Genomic DNA, 18,248 nt, shown 5'->3' with positions numbered 1-18,248 from the left:
TCCCTGTGCGTGTAGTGGTGCAAATGTAGTGCATACATTCAGAAGGGCAGGTTAAAAGTAGGATCAGAGACAAGGGAGTTAGTCTGGGGGTTAACTGCATGAAAAGGCTGAGTAGGAGCAGGGCTTGAAAGGAAGGCACGCAGTGTGCACAGGTGAGAGAGGAGTGGCTCATGGAAGGCAGGGCTTGCCCTAGCAGGTGTCACCCTGGGGCTGCTGCTGAGTGAGTGGGCTGTAACCTGGCGTTGGGGGCACCAGATTCACCTGTGGAGGCCTCGGCTCTACCCCAGCTGCTCCGGCAGAAAAGGCAGACAGGCACATTTTAAAAGCTCCATAAGCTGGCCAGTCCTGTACAGTTGAGGCAAAGTGACCATGCAGGTGCGAGTGTGGTCGTGTGTGTAACAGGCTCTGTACATCCCTCAGGCCAAGCGCATCTGGACACTTCTGGAGCTGTGACCACTGTAATCGGCCCAGGCTAGGCAGAACCAGAGGTTCCCAAGGGCTTACCTGACATTCTAAAGGGCATGAAGATCTTCTCATTGGTGTCCGGGTGTAGAATAGCCTGGCAAGAGCCGGGAACAGAGCACAGGGTGACAGCTGGGGAGGGAGATGGGAGATGGGACAGGGGAGGGGGGAGGGGGAGGACAGCTCCCCCAGGAAGACTTAGGTGGCCAATGGCTGTATCCCACCTTGCCTTGTGGCCAGTCAATCCTTCCCACCACTCGGGGCAAGAGAAAACCAAACATGGGCCATAAACAGAGCCTCTCCTCCTAACTAGTGCTCAAAGCTGAATGCAGCACAGAGCAGACCATGTCTACCTTGCAGGCCCTCGGTCCCCCACGCCACGCACACAACAGGCCCACAGTAAGGGTTTTGTGGAAGGAGCCCATGGGGAAGGAGCTCAGGGGGCCCAGGGAAAGGCGGGCTGGCCTGAGCTCTAGTCTTCAGAAATTCAGACCCTGGTGCTGGGGAAGAATGAAGGGGGTTCGGGCCAGGGCAGGGCAGGGCAAGGCAGGGTCTCTGAGAACAGCAGAAGGGAAGGAAAAGAATCCAAAATTGAATTACCTGCTTGATTTTCTGTGCACTCCAGAGCTGGAAGGAAGGAAGGGAAAGAGAGAGAGAAAGGAAAAGAAAAGAAAAAACAAAGATTAAAAGCACATATCAGTTTAAGGCCTCAAAGCCACATTTTCTAACCAAGGGATCCAGCTCCAAAGGCCTTAAGAGGCTCAGGTTGTCCTGGTTGCCCCAGGTCTGGCAGCTACCCTGGGCTGGGGGCGGGGTGGCATCAGGGGGTAGGTAGGAAGGCCAGAGATCCCAGAACAGCAGAGCTGGGGGATCTCACACAGATTATTTAAACCAAGGGTTCTCAACTCTGGCTGTGCTGTAAAACTACTTGAAGAATTCTTCCAGCATTTTCCTAACGCTCCCTAGTTCATCTTAAGGTGTGGCCAGGTAAGAAGCCTTGATTTAAATGAAGATACTTCAGCTGTCTCCCAGAATCACTAGAGGCAGCACAGCATAATTTTTCAGAGCTACACAGACTGCCTGGATCCCTGAATTTGCCACTTCTACCTCTGAGCCTCAATTTCCTCATCTGTAAAATGGGGATAATAGCTGTGCTCTAACATTGTTGAAGAGGCATATGAAAAGTGCCTGGAGCAGTGCTGAACACATAGTAGGTGCTTTACAAGTGCTCAATCTTGTAGATATTATTATTCCTATTTTTGTTATTGTTATAAGAAGGTTGTGTGCTTTCAAATGAATGAGGAGGTTGTCTCTTCCAGCACAGCATGGGGACGGGCTGGAGAACAATTTGTCAATTCCTTCAAATGATAAAAATACTGCATTTCATTGACTCTAAGACATCGTTGATCCTAAGACATACTATTATGTGCCAGTAAGAAAGAAAACCATGGGGCTTCCCTGGTGGCGCAGTGGTTAAGAAGCTGACTGCCAATGCAGGAGACACGGGTTTAAGCCCTGGTCCGGGAAGATCCCACATGCTGCGGAGCAACTAAGCCCATGTGCCACAACTACTGAGCCCACACTCTAGAGCCCACGAGCCACAACTACTGAGCCCGTGTGCCATAACTACTGAAGCCCGTGTGCCTAGAGCCCGTGCTCCCCAACAAGAGAAGCCACCGCCATGAGAAGCCCGCGCACCGCAACAAAAGAGTAGCCCCCACTCACCGCAACTAAAGAAAAGCCCGCACGCAGCAACAAAGACCCAATGCAGCCGTAAATAAATTAATTAATTAATTAATTTAAAAAAATAAAGAAAACAGTGGCATAACGCCAAGATGTCCATCAGTTAAAAGATTCATCCCATTTAAGAGATGATAAAATGTGATAAAATAGCCTTTTAGAATCAAGAAAATATGGCAAGTAAAATTTTACATTGTGGGCAAACCAAAGGTCAGTGCATTTTTAACGGAGCAAGAAGGGTATGAGGTAAGAGGGGAGACGTGGTCAGCATTGATGTTTAAAGTTTTATAACGGAATAGTTATGTTTCATTTATACGTCAATGTTGTCATCTGCGATATAAAGTAAGCTGCAGAATGCTACTGGGTAGCAATAATAGAGTTATAAAATTGATATACAGATCTTCTTCGACTTACAGTGGGGTTATGTGCCAATAAACCCATTGTAAGTTGAAATTATTTAACATACCGAAAGTACCAAACGTCACAGCTTAGCCTGGCCCACCTTACATGTGCACAGAACGCTTACATTAGCCTACAGTTGGGCAAAGTCATCTAACACAGAGGCTATTTTATAATATAGTACTGAATATCTCATGTAATTCATTGAATACTGTACTGAAAGTGAAAAACAGACTGGTCGTGTGGGTGCATAATGGCTCTAAGTGTATGGGTGGTTTCCCTCTCGATCTCGTGGCTGACTGGGAAACGCGGCTTGCTGCCTGCCCAGCATCACGAGAGTATCAGACCACGTAACACTAGCCAGGAAAAGATCAAAATTCACAATTCAAAGTACAGTTTCTACTGAATGCATATCGTTTTCAGACCGTCATAAAGTCTATAAATTGTAAGTTGAGCCATCGTAAGTCAAGGACCATCTGTATTAAAGTTCATGCATTTTACTAACAGCAGAGTCCCTTAAGCCTAATTCACAGCCTAATCACTCTGATTTTAGATACATTTCAAACATATTTGACTGTCTGCTATTCCAGACCCAGAAAGATTAGAGGCAGTAGATTTTTTTTCTTAATTATATTTGAGGAACAGAGGGGACTAAAGAAAGAAAAACCAAATGTAGAATCACTGTTAGCCAAAGACGGTATGTGAGAGCATAACAGCAGAGAGGTAAAAAAAAGTGATAAAAGGTTGATCTTTCTTTGCTCAGAAAGAGTCTTCTGCAGTGCACCCCACCACGTCCCAGCGTCATCCCAGGTGCGACCCCAGGCCCTGGGCACAGACTCCTAACACCCCACGCTCTCCACTCCAAATCAGAACCTCCTGGGTCCGGGTCCCCTCACCCTGTTACAGTCATAGCCCAGCTCCTCAGAGCAGGGGCCTGCCTTTGAGTGCCGGCCCCCACCATCTCCCAGAGCCATGCACACAGCAAATCTAAAGCTATTTATTTTTTTTTAAAAACTCAAGATCTCTTCATACAATTCTTATAAATAAAGAAAAAAAATCCCCATGATTCTGATGAACAGCCTGGGCTGAAAACACTGATCTAAGACATTAAAGAACAGTGTAAAGAGGTGTCAGGACCAGGCAGCCTGCATTCCAATCACTTACTGGATGTGTGGCCCTGGGCAAATTACTTTGCCTCCAGGCCTCAGTTTCTCCATTAGTACAACGGGGTGTTGTAAGGGCAGGGCGGGGACTACGCTTGGTGCTCCTGGCAGCTGGCATTTCACTTTGGGCACACAGCTAAGCCTATGCGTTCCAGCCTCCCCCACAGTCAGATGGCCTCACATGGCCGGGTGCTAGCTAATGGACTGTGGGTGGAAGTGGAGTTCACCGCTTCCAGGCTTGGCCCCAAAGCCTCCCACAGAGGATCCAGAGAAGGACAATGAGGCCCTAGAAGACAGTAAAGCCATGAGGTAAAAGGAGCCTGGCCCCTGGACAACGGCATGTGCCAAGTTCCTGAGCTGCACTGGACTCTGACACGAGTGAGAAACAGACCTTACCGTATAAGTCCCTGAAATCCAGGGGTTGTTTGTTACAGCACTTGGCTTATACTGACCGATACAGAGGTTCACTGAGACACGCATAGCTGAAATACTTGGCCCCTAGATCATGCTCCATAAATACCTAACATAGAGGAGAAGTCAGTCAAATGAGCAGTATTTTTTAAAGGGACTTAATTATTTTTCAAAATAACTTCATCTCTATTGTCTTATTCTTACAACATGCCTGTGAGGTGGGTAGACTACTTCCAGACAAGGCAACTCATCTCAGAGAGACTAAGTGACTCAGCCATGGTTCCAGGGGCCTGGTGGCAGGATGCAGATGGGCACCCAAGCCTCCTTGCCTCCAGACTTGTGTCCCCCCTGTTCTCCAGGGGCCCTCTGGAGCACACCGATGTCTGGTCTGGCCAGGGTGACAGCCAGGCCTGAGGCACGAGAAGAGGAAGAAGTTTGGCTGACATCATCTGAGGTCCTAGAACCTCCCTTTGCAGCTGGGCGGCAGATGCTCCTCCCCAGGACCTGTTCCCCCCCCTCCCACCCAAGTCCAGCCAAGCAGCCTTTGTAATCCATAGCTGCATCTGTGTCCCTCAGGTTCGAGGACTGCCTTCTCCGCCCCAACCCAGACAGCAGTGATGGAGACTCGGGCAGCACCGGCTCGGCAGCAAAGGCAGAAGTTCAGCAGGGGTGTGAGCAGGCAAGGCCAGAAGCCCAGAGCTCACAGGCGTGTTCCTCCACCCGCGATGACACCTCCACACACGGCCCAGGCAGGCTAGTGTCACAGATAGGTGGCAATGGTCCCATTAACTATTTGAGTCTCACACTCAGAAATCTGTTTCCATAGGACGGATGAGAAAAGTAAAGCTCAGAGCCACGCCCAGGGTCTCGGAGGCGGAGCCAGAACTATAGCTCGTGACCTGGGATGCAGACTCATTCAGTCACATTTAGTGAATAAGTGCTGTGTGTCAGACACCCTTCTGAAGGCTTTGTACATTATTACCTTATTAATCTCCTCAACAACCCTATGAGGCAGGGATTAGTATATCTCCCATTTTATAGATGTGGAAACCGAGGCACTGAGATAGTTAGTGATTTGCCCAAAATCCCACAGCAGCACTGGGATTTGAACCCGAGCAGTCGGGTTCCATAACCCCCACTCTTAAATCCCCATGCGCCATCTCTAAATGCTAGCATACCAGTGCACGCTGTTCTGTCCCTTTAGGCATCTAGTATATATATGTGGAGATCTTTCCACATCAGAGCATGGAGGGCAGCCTTATTCTTCCTAACAGAAACGTTGAATGAATATATTGTAAACTGCACCCTATTGGTGGACTTTTAAGCTATTTCCCATCTTTTCCTTATTGTGGTAAAATATAAATAACATAAAATTTACCATTTAACCATTTTTAAGTGGCAGTTCGGTGGCATTAAGTACATTCACATTGTTGTACACTACCAACCATCTCCAGAATTTTTTCATCTTCCCCAACTGAAACTCTGTACCCAGTCAGTACTAACACCCCAGTGCTCCTTCCCTCAGCTCCTGGCAGCTACCATTCTCCTTTATGTCTCTGTGAATTTGACCACTCTAGATATTTCATGTAAGTAGAATCATATAATATTTGTCCTTTTGTGACTGTCCCATTTTTTGCTATTACAACCATGCTCCATTGAATGTCCCTGGAGTTATCACTATTATATCATTAGCACTTAAAGGTAAAGGATAAATGTATGCAGATATCTCTGGCAGGATACAGAAGAAACTGATGGTTACTCCAGGGAGAAGAAGTGGGAAATTGGGAGACAGGGAAAGGGAAACTTATTTTTTATTCTATACTTTTTTGATAGCTTTAGAATTCCGTAGATTGTTCACGTGTTACCTACTCAAAAATGATTGTTAAAAATTTAAGAGTAACCACTAGAAAAATAGAAATAGCAGGCACAACCTCCAAGCCCTTTATTGACCCCTATGGCATAGACTGTTAACTTTCCGACAAAACCTATGCCCCTTCGTCCACAGTAATAGAAAGGTAGCGGGCAGGTGGCTGACCTGCTGCACTACATTTCCCAGCCTCCTTTGCAGTTAGGCTTACCCATGTGACTGAGTCCTCCAGTGGCATCCGAGGGGAAGTGAGATGTGCCTTTCCCTGGCTAGCACCTCCCAGCCTATACTTGCTGTCACCTGCCTGTGAGCCAGAGCAAGGATGTGGCTGCAGCACAGCCTGGGCTGTGCAGAGAGGAGGACCCAAGGAGATGGTGGAGAAACATGATGGCAGGAGCCTGGGTTCCTGAATGATCCTGTGGAGCAGAGCCACCTGCCCACCTGGAACTCAAACTATTACATGGGAGAGAGATAAACGTCTATCTTATTTGAGCTGGTGTGTTTTGAGATCATTTCGTTACAGCAGTTAGTATAACCCTAACTAAGGTAACCCATTTGGGGTTTTGGGAAACTGTTTCCCATGAGGTCAGAGAAGCCTTTCCAGTGGAGAGAGGAAGGAATGAGCACTAAGTAGTGTTGAGGCTCTTCTCATGGCATCTGGCAGTGCTCCCACCTCAGGAGGTTTTGGGGTGAGGTGAGAGGGACAGCTCCATTTTAAACTAAACTTCCTAGTCATGACCTGATCTCATCTGGGTTCATCCCATCTCCAGGCTGCAGCAACAATAGTCAGGGTCGCAGATCTGGGGCCTGGCTTAGCCACTAACTCACATGGTCTTCCTGTGCAAGTCACCTCACTCCTTAGACTTACATTTTTTTTTTAAATTAATCATACAGGAGGTGGAAGCTAGTCCCTCCAGAGTCCCTTCTCGTCTGATGATGCCAGGCCCAGCTTACAGAGAGCACAGGACAAGGACTCGGGTCTGACTCTTTGGGTCTGGGCTTTTCCCTGGGACCTGCTGGACCCATGGGTCGGATGCTGGATGCAGAAATGGCAGCAGATACCACCCACAAGCCAAGAGCTGGTTGCTAGTTTGCAGTTTAATGAGCCAGCCCTGCAAACAGGTTACAAGCAAGGATAGTCCTGGAACGTAAAGCATTTGATGCGAGGCCAAAGGTGAGGCAATGGACAGTCCATCCACATTGAGAATCTAGGACAGGGAGGCCCCTGCGTCTTCTGTCAGCCCACCAAAGCAGCTCCACTTTAAAGTACAATTCCTCAGTGTGACCTGATCTCCTTTGGGCTCAGCCATCTCTCTCTGTGCCTCCGGCTGAACATTAAAAAGTGCAGCCCTGATCCCTTAGCACTTACTGGCTGCAGCAACAAACCAGTGTGGATGTGAGACTTTGGACCTTTCTTGATTTCTCAACTTGGAGAATGAGGACACAGAGGGTGTGGGGAAACAGTTGGGTGAAAGGTTGCTGGAACAATGCAGAAGTTTGCTGATTTCAGAAATGGCCTAAGTCTCAACTGAGCTGCCATCTGAACCTATCAGAAACCCAGTGTAGAAGCCAAGGGGTGGGTAGAGGGTGGGCCCCAAACAAGCTTCAGGAGGAGAAGCCCTGCCTTCTCAGGGCAGAGACCTCTAGTGCCCAGACCCCAGATGGAAGAGTCACTGCCCAGGCCCTGTCCCCAGTCTGGCTCCTTCCCCTCCCCAGTCTGGTTCCTTCCAAGCTGCTTCTCCAAACCTCTGAAGCAGCAAAGACAGAGCCTATTTAAAACAACCTCCAGAAGGTAATTAAACAGAGCCTGAAGGGGATCCTTCTGTAAGGCAGAGGAGGCCTCCATAAAACAACAAGAAATCTTCTTAATTTATCATTTGGGCCAATCCCATTATTCCTCACCATTAATTTTGTTGCCATAGTTACTCCCAGGTAATAGATACAAATGCATATCTATGTGGGGCAAAGGTACTCCCCAGTTCTACAGATGAAAGGAGAAAGAACATCCCCACTCATTCTGCTACACAACACACATTAGCAGTCACGACTTTCGTGTACACACAGCTTCTCTCTCTTAAGAGGCCAGACACTGCAGTCAAACCATTTTCTGGGAATTGGAATTTCAGATCTCCTACTTGTGATTTAGGGCAATTTACTTAATCTTTTTGAGCCTCCATTTCCTCATTTGTGATATAGGAATATGAATACTTACTTTCAAGGTTCTTGTGACGATTAAAGAAAATTCATTTATCCAACAAATATTTATTGAGCACCTATTATTTGCTGGGCACTGCTCTAGGCACTAAGAATATATCAGTGAAAAAAGAGACCAAAAATCTCTGCTTCTGTAGAGCTCACATGCTTGTGCGGACAAACAATAAAAATAATAAAAAGTAAATTTTCTCATATGTTAGAAGGATGAGGGCTTCAAGAAACATGGGAAAGTAGAACAGGGTAAGGATAGGGAGTGTGTACTAGCAGCAAGGATGGATTTTTAAAAAAATTTATTGCAGTAGGGTCCTCGCAAAAGGAGGGGTGAAGGATGGGGAATACTCAGGGGACACAGGAACACAGTGACATGACCAGGGCCACAGCTCCTGTCATAGGGGAGAGGGGTGAAAAGACCAGGGCTGGAGCTGGGGTGGTAGAGGGAAGGGGGAGACACTGAGGCTGCATTCCCCCACCTCCAGAAGCACCTCTAGTCCCTGGATCCCCCCCACTGGCCATGGCCCCCCAAAATTCCATCTCTTGTCCTGCCTCTGACCCTAGTGGCTCCTTCTTTTGCTTCCCTTGACTTTTCTTTCCCCGGAGAAATTCTCAAGTAGGATGATGTATAGTAAGGTGGTCAGGGTAGTTTTCATTGAGGTGACTTTGGAGGAAATACCTGAAGGAGGGAGTGAGCCATGCAGATATCTGGTTGGAAATTATTCTGTCCAGCAGAACAGCCAGTGCAAAGGCCCTGAGGCAGAGTGGGCCTCCCCAGCATGTTTGAGGGACATCAAGGAGGCCAGTGTGACTGAAGTGGACTGAATAAGGGAAAGAGTAGTAGGAGACAAAATCAGAGAGGAGTTGGGGTGTTGCAGCTTGTGCTAAGGACCGTGGCTTTTACTCTGAGTTTTTACTATAGCTGTGGTTCTTAACAGGAGGGCAATTTTTCACCAGGGGCCATCTGGAAATGTCTGGTTGTCATTAATTGGTACCCAGTGGGTAGAAGCCAGGGGTGTTGCTAAATGTCCTACAGTGCACAGGACAGCCCCCATGACAAAGAACTATCCAGCCCCAAATGCCAGTCGTGCTGAGGCCAAGAAACCCTGGAGCAGAGAACCGTGTAATGTATATTCTCACAGATCACTCTGAGTACTATATTGGGAATGAGCAGAGGGTGCCTAGGTAGAATGGGGAGACCACCCAGGAGGCCACCACAATGACCCAGCCAACAGATGAGTCTACAGCACCCAGTACAACTCCTAGCACATCATGCATATGCTTCAGCTAATACTAATCACTTGCCTATTTTGTGCTAACGATAAGGGCCAACCTGTAGCTGCCCCGGAGGGGCTGGGTGCTGATCAGGACCCCAGAAGTCTCTGGCTAGGGGTCAGGGTAAGAGGGGGATGTCGGCCAAGCTTCTGACAATCCTGCTGATACCCAGAGAAGATTCAGGGTGGAAGTATTTTTAACTCTCCAGTATCTTCTCTTCTATTTTCAGCAAAGCCCAAACACAGCTGACCCCATTTCTGCTCTGCCAGGGGAGGAGACTGGCAGGATCTCTTACATCTCTGCTGCCCTTTCTTGGCGGGTTGCAGGCAGAATCCATCCTACACGGGGCCTCTGAGCAACCAATATGCTATGCTGGGTGCTGCGTAGGCTCGGAGTAAGGTGGGCGGGTTCCCAGCCTCTGGGGAATGTGTAATGATGGGCCAGAACAGCCACTCAGAAGCTTACAGTGGCCCGCAGAGACCTGCCCCCCTCACTCCGACCACCCCAGTCGCTCCCAAGCTGGTTTCCTTATCGGCAGTGACCCCTCGCCATCTACCTGGCACAGAATGATCTGATCGCAGTTCCACGGTCCTGCTCCTCCCTTGCTGCAGTACAACACAGCCAGCACCTCTCTGGGTTTCCAAAACTTTCACAATCTGGCCCGAAACCTCCCAGCTTCCTCTCTCAACTTCTCTCCCTCTCTCTCTCTCTTTCTCTCATCACGCTCTCTCTCTCTCTCCACTCTACTTCTCGGCCTTTGTGACTTACAGAGACGTCCCTCCCAGGCCTTGGGTCTCTCCTTACGTTCTACATCCAACCACTTGCGTTCCCCTGCCTGAAGCCCTTCCTCAGCACCTGCGTTCTCAGGAGTCTCTCACCGCTGAACTCCTACTACCGTAGCGTAACTCCAAAGCGCCTCGCCACCAGCCTGCCTCCAGGCGCCTGCTTACCTGTGCGCCTGCGCGGGAGCTGGCTGCGTAAGGGCAGGCACCTGCCCCGCGCCCACCTGCCGCAGCGCCTTTCACGTACCGGGTGCCCCGCAGATGCCCATGACCTGGCCCGGCAGGGTTAACCGCACAGTGTGACTAGGGCTGCGAGACGTGAACACACACTAAGCTCCTCTGACAGCACCCCTACCCCACCCACTCACTCTGCCCCGTATTAGCATACACATTCCACTCCAGGGTATCACCTTCCCTTCCAAATCCACCTTCAGATAGTGGGTGAGAGATGGGCATTGGATCTTCCAGGCCCAGCGTTCCTGTCCCACCACATACTAGTTATGTGACCTGAGGTAAGTAATATAATCTCTCTGAGCCTCAGTTTTCTTACCTTTCAAATGGGGCTAATATAGGCATCTACCAAACAGCATTTCTGTGAAGATTAATTGAGATAACACTTGTAAAGTGCAAATATTAACACGGCTCCTGGCCCTTGGTGAGCTCGCGGTGAGTGATGGCTCATTACCATGGGGGAACGTTCCATATTGAACTCCACCCATCTCCATCCACGTCAAACCATTCCAGCAAGGCCCTGGCATATAAAATGCACACAGCACAGCAAACGTCCAGAAACTTAGCTGCCCGGGCTTATGTTTTTGCTCTCATCTATGGCTTTGTTGTTTAACTGATAGCTGCAGTCCTTATTAGGGTTCCTAGCCCATCAAATTTCTACCTGTCAAGCCCAAAGAGTAAATTATACTTATTTTTATTTTATCCTCAGGACTAATTTTTCATCGGTATAGCAACCTTTCAACAAGTTAACAGTCTCCGGAGGAGATATCAGTCACCCGCTAACCAAGGCCATCAGGGGAGAATAAACTATCAATCTGCTTGCACAAACCCCCTGGTGGGATGTTGTAACTGGAGGGCAGGTTAGATAACAAATTAGTGCATAGGATACCCAGTGGTGCCCGTGACATCGGGACAGGCCCACAGGCATCAAGACACAGCCGCGGGCTTCTGACTCACACACCCGCAAAAGGACATCAGGGCAGGCACAGAGCCCAAGAACACACAAGGCCGCTGTCCACAATGAGGTCAAGCACCATCCTGGGCCTCTTCAGACAGCACAGGCATGACCCTTGAGCAGGACCAGCCTGAACCAGGAATGGGGCCTTCATGAATTCCCGACCGCTGAGGCTTCCCCAGATCCTGAGCTGGTATGTCACCACCCATCGTTTCTTCCTGTGGCTCTGGAAGCCAGAGGGGTTGTGGCTCTGCAGATGAGGCCCAGTGAGGGAAGCACTGTGAGATCTGCAGCAGAGCCCAGTCCCAGTGCTCTGGGGAGCCAGGAGGGCGGGGGACGGGCAATCTGCTTATTAGGGGGACTCAGCAGCAGGCTCGCACCTAGAGCACTGTGCTACCCAGCCTCCAGATGGACGCTGCAGGCATTACCAACGTGAGCCAGAACCGGGAAGCACAGCTAGTGCCAGGGACCCCCACCCTCTCCCCTCCTCCCAGCTCCCTGGAGGCACATGGGGGCTTTCAGGATGGAAAACAAAGGAGGCCCAGAAAACAAGACAGGCAGCTTTAAGCTACTGAAGGGAGCAAAGAGGGGAAACATGGCCTCATTCCCCAAACTCTGAAAGCAGGAAGGAGTCCCAAGGGGTGAAGACAGGCTAGAGGGGAGCTTGGGCTGGGAGCAGACACAGGATCAGGAAGGGCCTAGAGGCTGGACCACCCCTGACAGGTCCACGAGGAACTGCCACCGTCTGAGGACTACTCTGGCCTAGAGAGGGGCGTGTCAGGTCACACCACCCAGGCTCCTCGGTGCCCACGGCCAGATGGCAGCACCACGCTCAGGAATGGGGAGATCCCAGCCTGCCCTCCCTGCTGACGGCTGCCCCCAACTCAGCAGGCAACGCAGACACCTGAAGATGGACCCTGCCTTACCAGCACTGCAGCAGCTCACGTCACTTCCAGGGCCCCGCACAAGGACATCCGGCCAAGGGGCTGCCTCTGTTGGTACCTCTGCCCTCCCTCCACGTTGTGGGCTGCAGTCCAGCACATTCGCCTGTCCCTTCCTCTGGAGGCCCCATTCTCTCTATGTCCATGATGTGATTCCTCACCTGGACTCCTCCTATCCACCACCTCCTCCTCACCAGACCCTACTCATCCCCCAAATCTCAGGCTAGAACTCTCTTCCAGACTCCCCTAGTCTGGGCAGGTTACTCCTCCCTCTGCTCTCCCACAGCATCATGTGTTTTCACTGTCGTTGCCTAGATTCTGGGGAGTCCACGAGGCAGGATCCTCCTCTAGCTTCTCCCCAGGCCCTAGAACCAACACTGGCCTGTAGGTGCTCCATACATAGTGAGTGACACAAACTGGACTGGGGAGGGCTGACGGTTTAGCTACCCACCCTATGGAACACCCCACCAGGTACCAGTGTGTCATGTGGCAGCACAGGGCCTCAGCTTGGGCTTTGTACCTAAAGGTGCTAGAAGGCAGCGGCGGTGTCTCACAGAGTCACCAACGGAACAGAAGAGAAGACAACAGCAGAGGAGGGACAGCAACATGTTTTGGATGCAGAATGAGTAGAGTTTTAGTAACTGATCCAGCAGAGAGGAGGAAGCCTCCCCTCAATGCCTGCAGAAGGCACACTTAAGAAGCTGGGCCATGGGACTTCCCTGGTGGTCCAGTGGTTAAGACTTTACGTTCCAATGCAGGGGGTGGCGGGTTTGATCCCTGGTCGGGGAGCTAAGATCCCACATGCCTCGTGGCCAAAAAACCAAAACATAAAAACAGAAGCAATATTGTAACAAATTCAATAAAGACTTTAAAATTGGTCCACATCAAAAACAAAAAACAAAAAAAATCTTAAAAAAAAAAGAAGCCAGGCCACCACCCCCAGGGCACCAGCAAAGTTCAGGACTTGGAGGGACCATGCACCCCAGGAACAAAGAGTTAATCATAGGGCTAAACACAGGGATTTGGTTGAAAATCTGTATTCAAAGCAGTAGAACCCCTCGGCCTTCCCCGCACAGCTAGGTGACTCCTACCACCCTCACCTGTATCCCCCAGACAAGGGAAGTTTATCAACCTTCTGGAGAAACTGAATCCAAGTGACTCCAGACTTGGGAAAACCAGCCCAGTGGAGAGCAGGAGCAGGTGAGGCTAAAAGCAGGGAAATTAATGAAAATCTGCAAAGTGAATATTGGGACTCCAGCCTCCTTCCCCTACTTGGCTTCCAGAATGCAGACAAATGAGAAGATACTGTATTTACAGAACAGGAAGAGAATCCTGTTAAAAAGAACAAAGAAAATAAACAAATAGCTCTCAGAAATTAAAATTATACTAGCTGAAGTTAGAAATTCAATAGACATGTTGAATATAAACTCAAGGAAATTTCCTGCAAAGCCAAGCAGAGGGACAAAGTGAAGGAATAGGAGAGAAAAAAAGGATAAGAAAATCTGAGTGTTAATCTAAGATGTTGAATATTTGACTAATAGGAATTCCAGAATGAGAAGAAATTATCAAAGAAACAGTATAAGAAAAGTTGCCAGAACTGAGAGATAGGAGTCTTCAGATTGAAAGAGGTTACCAGGAACCCAAAATAATGAATTTTAAAAGAGATGGCATTGTGGAATTTCAGAAATAAACTGTATAGATAAAGAGAAGATCCTAAACATTCCCAAAGAGAGAAAACAGGTCACTTGCAAAGAATCAGGAGTAAAATAGCATTGGCTTTTTCAACAGCTAGACTGGAAGCCAGAAGAGCAATATCTTCAAAATTCTGAAGGAAAATGATTATCAACCTAAAAATTGGAATTTTCTCCTCAGCCAAACTGTCAGTTAAAGCTGAGTGCAGAATTACAATTACAAATTACCCTTTTTTCAGATCTAAAAGGATTCAAAATTTTCTTCCCATTTGCCTTTTTTCAGGAAGCCACAAGAAGAGGTGTTCCACCAAAATGAAGGTGTATACCAAGAGGAAGGCCTGGAGCTGGAGGGAGGTGGGCTCCAGAAATGAAAATTTCAGAGAAAAATAATGGAACTGAAGGACAGGAGTCTTCAGATTGAAAGGAGGCACTGGAAATATCAAAAGGCTGCTACAGGGTGCAGTAAGAATTTGAGATGGTACAAGGAAAACTATGTTAATGAGAAAAAATGAGGCAATTATTAAATCCAGGTAAAACATAAAGTCAAAAAGGAGAGGAAACATAATCATGTACAACAAAGTTGTAATATTATGCATATAATTGTAATAATGTGAATATTGAATATCCATAAACCCCAAAACTATGATAACTATTTGGGGAGGATGATGAGGGTAGGGGAGAGAAATGTGTTTAGGGGCGTGAATAGTAAGAGAGCTGAATCCTCAACTACCGTAATAGATAATACAAAAGAACTACTTGAGAAATAGCGGTATAGATAAGCATGTTAGTTTGAAATATAGGTTTCTAACTGAAGAAACACCTAACAGTATTTGCTTCTGGGGAATAGAAATGGGAATTGAGGAGGGATGAGGCAACATACTATTTTTCCTTACAAGTGTTTTAGTACTATTTGACTTTTTGAACTATGCACATAGATTACTTTGAAAAAAACTGTGAAATTAATTTGTAATAGATTTTAAAATAAAGCTTATGAACAAAAAGAAAAACATCAGCACATCAACCATCTGTCTCTACAGTCACTAGAGCTCTAGAGCTGCCCTCTAAACTACATCTCCCTACCCTTCCCCCAAACTAATCAAAACCATCAGCATTTCAATTGGTTCTAATTCAAGTTCTTACATGATATAAAAAAATGAAATTACAGTGTTTTAGCCTCCTCCCCACCATCCTCCCCTAGCTTTCCCACCCTCTGAACTCTTGGGTAGTGGTATGCTGGTAAATGTTTAATACTTGATTCTTTGAGAAAAAAAGTCCTGATTTATAGTATTTGCCAATTTCCATGGCGTAAGTTCTCCTATTGTGGATGATTTCAAGACATCACTGTGATGTCACTGAATGTGGAATTGGGAAAAGATGCACACGTTAGCTCCAGCAAACTACTGCCTTAGGCCTCTCTAGCCTTATCAGCCTCTCTACCAGACCCAGGTTACAGGAGAGACTTGAATATCCCTTCCAAAAAGCCAGAAGTCCACAAGGGATGTAGCAGCAGTAGAAGTGGATTCTGAAGGGAAGAGAAGTGGTTCTGGCTGCAGGGGAGGGGTGGTGAATTTGCTACCTTCCTTTCCCTCCCCACCTCTAGCAGAGTTACCTGCTCGTTAGTAATCCCCGGACGCAGGGTCCCATGCTTGTAGTCTTCCAGCAGCTGCACAGCCTCTCTGAGACGTCTCTGCAGGCAAAGAAAAGGGACATTGAGGGGCACACATTCAGGGCTCTGGCAACCCTTTCCTTGCAGGGGTGCATCAGTACTGATCAAGCACTGACTATATTTACAGTGTACAAGGCCTGCCTTCCAGTTCATGGGACTCACGCAAAACATTAAAGAAGGCTACAGCCTAAATGTCCTTTCATAGGGAAATGGCTAAATGGCAGTGGCATGATAATACTATGGAACATTATTCAGCAGTTTAAAAGTAAAGTAGATCTACATGGCCATATCTCCAAGATATTTTTTTAAGTGAGAAAGCAAACTGCAGAGCTGTATGATGCCGTTCGTTGTACCAAACAAACAAAACACACACACATAGAAAACAGTATTTCCTATGAGAATATTTATGTGAGAAAATGCATCAAAAATGCTCTAGAAGGAGACCCACCAAACTGGTGACAGGGGTTACCTCGGGGTAGGAGGAAAGGGCTCAGACTTGGCAATCGGTGTCAGGAGGAACTTTAATCTTAATTGTAATATTGAATGTTTTTATAAAGAGAACATATTTATGTAATACTTATATAATTTCTTCCCAACATTTAAAAAACACTAGCAGAGATTTACATACTAAAATACATATGGCCACAGTAACTGATGGGGAAAGAAAAAAATAAAAGGATGGAATTGTTATGATTTTTAAAATCTTAAAAGCTAAAGAGACAGCAACAGTGAGAGAAGGCAGCCTTTATCCACCGAAAGACTTGTATAAGAATATTCATAGTGGCATTCTTCAAATAGCCCCAAACTGGAAACAATTCAAATGTCAGTAATAGATTAGATAAGTAAACTGTGGTATATGCACACAATGAAATATTATACCGCATTTAAAAAAGCAAACTACAAATATATGTTACAATGTGGATGAATCTTCCCCGGATTGGCACCCCCATATCTCTCATCCCCCATGTTCTTCTAGAACTTTCCCACATGCCCCATCCAGAGGTACAGTCTATGTCCCCTCCCCTTGATCCTGAGCAGGCCTTTGTGACTGCCTCAACAATAGGGTATAGCCAAGGTGAGGCTGTGTGACCGCTGAGGCTAGGTCATAGAAATGCCGTGCACTTCCACCTTGTTCTCCTGGGATGCTCACTCTCTGGGAACTCAGCCATCATAGTGTAAGGACGCCCGAGCGGGCTACTGAGAGACCCATGTGGATAAGAACTGAGGGCCTGGGGCTCCAGTTAAGCCACCAGCTAAAGGTCAGCACCAACTTGCCTGCCATGAAAGTGAGCCATCTTGAAAAGGATCTTCCCCAGTCAAGCTGCCCTAGCCGAAGCTGCATGGAGCAGAGATAAACCATCCCCTCTAAGCCCTGCCCAAGCTGAAGATCAGTGAGCAAAAGAATTGCTTTTTGTTGTTCCAAGCCACTAAATTTTGGGGTGATTTGTTACATAATAATAGAAGGCTGATACACATCATGATAAGCAAAAGAAGGCAAACACAGAAAAGTATATATAAAATTCATGGGACTTCCCTGGTGGTCCAGTGGGTAAGACTCCACGCTCCCGGTGCAGGGGTCCAGGGTTCGATCCCTGGTTGGTGAACTAGATCCCACACGCATGCCACAACGCAACTAAAGATCCTGCATGCCGCAACTAAACATGCCACTATGAAGATCCCACGTGCCGCAACTAAGACCCAGAGCAGCCTAAATAAATAAATAAAGTATATATAAAATTCAAAAACAGGCAAAATGCACCTATGGTGGTAGAGGTCATTATAGTGTTACCTTGGGGCAGGGCGGGGGTGGGGGTAGTACTGACTTGGAAAGGGGATGAGGGAACCCTCTGGAATAATGGAAATGTTCAGTGTCTTGATCTGACTGGTGGTGACATGGTATAAACACATGTCAAAATCCATTAGGCCATACACTTAAGATTTGTGCATTTTCCTGTATGTATGTTATACCTCAAAACATCAACAATAAAAAAAAAAAATCAACAACAAACAGTGACAACAGTGAGAGAAGGCAGCCTATGTCAAGGTCAGGTGAGGAACCCAGGCATCAGGGATGCTCATCGTGGGGGAAGAAACCCAGGGAAGCCACCGTGTTCCCCTTTGACCAAGGGACAAACCTGGCTAAGGACGGGAGTGCAGAGAGACCTCAACAGAAGCCCCTGGTCTAAAGGCAGCATGCAGCCCCAGGGAGGGCACCCCGTGGGGCATTTGCTGAGCAGGCTGACAGTGGTCACATAGGATGGGGAATGTACAGCCACCTGCTGTACTGAAATAGCAGGACTAACTGCCAGCCCAGACAAGCCAGCCGGGCTGTCAGGGGGCCAGGAAAATTTCTTACTTGGGTGTAGCCTGACTGCTGGAAATCACTGCCTCTCCCCTTTCAAATACATGCATACCAATCCCTGAATTCCAGAGTCCTTTCCCAGAATTGTTCGTTTCCAA

At 47.7% G+C, this 18,248-nt stretch overlaps 1 protein-coding gene across 4 annotated transcripts in view; it reads right to left on the bottom strand.

Annotated features, from left to right (window-relative positions):
* SFXN5 (sideroflexin 5) overlaps window positions 1-18,248 on the bottom strand; it is a 115,244-nt gene that overhangs the window by 75,913 nt on the left and 21,083 nt on the right. For all 4 annotated transcript variants that reach the window (XM_059942962.1, XM_059942964.1, XM_059942963.1 and 1 more), the window contains exons 3-5: window positions 15,732-15,809; window positions 1,063-1,089; window positions 505-559 (exon numbers count right to left, since the gene is read on the bottom strand). In XM_059942962.1, coding sequence (XP_059798945.1) covers window positions 505-559; window positions 1,063-1,089; window positions 15,732-15,809 — 160 coding nt within the window. The remainder of the gene's footprint in view (window positions 1-504; window positions 560-1,062; window positions 1,090-15,731; window positions 15,810-18,248) is intronic.

This window comes from Balaenoptera ricei, chromosome 13 (assembly GCF_028023285.1).
Source record: "Balaenoptera ricei isolate mBalRic1 chromosome 13, mBalRic1.hap2, whole genome shotgun sequence".
Classification (NCBI taxonomy): Eukaryota; Metazoa; Chordata; class Mammalia; order Artiodactyla; family Balaenopteridae; genus Balaenoptera; species Balaenoptera ricei.
This window is presented reverse-complemented; position numbering and strand designations above follow the sequence as displayed.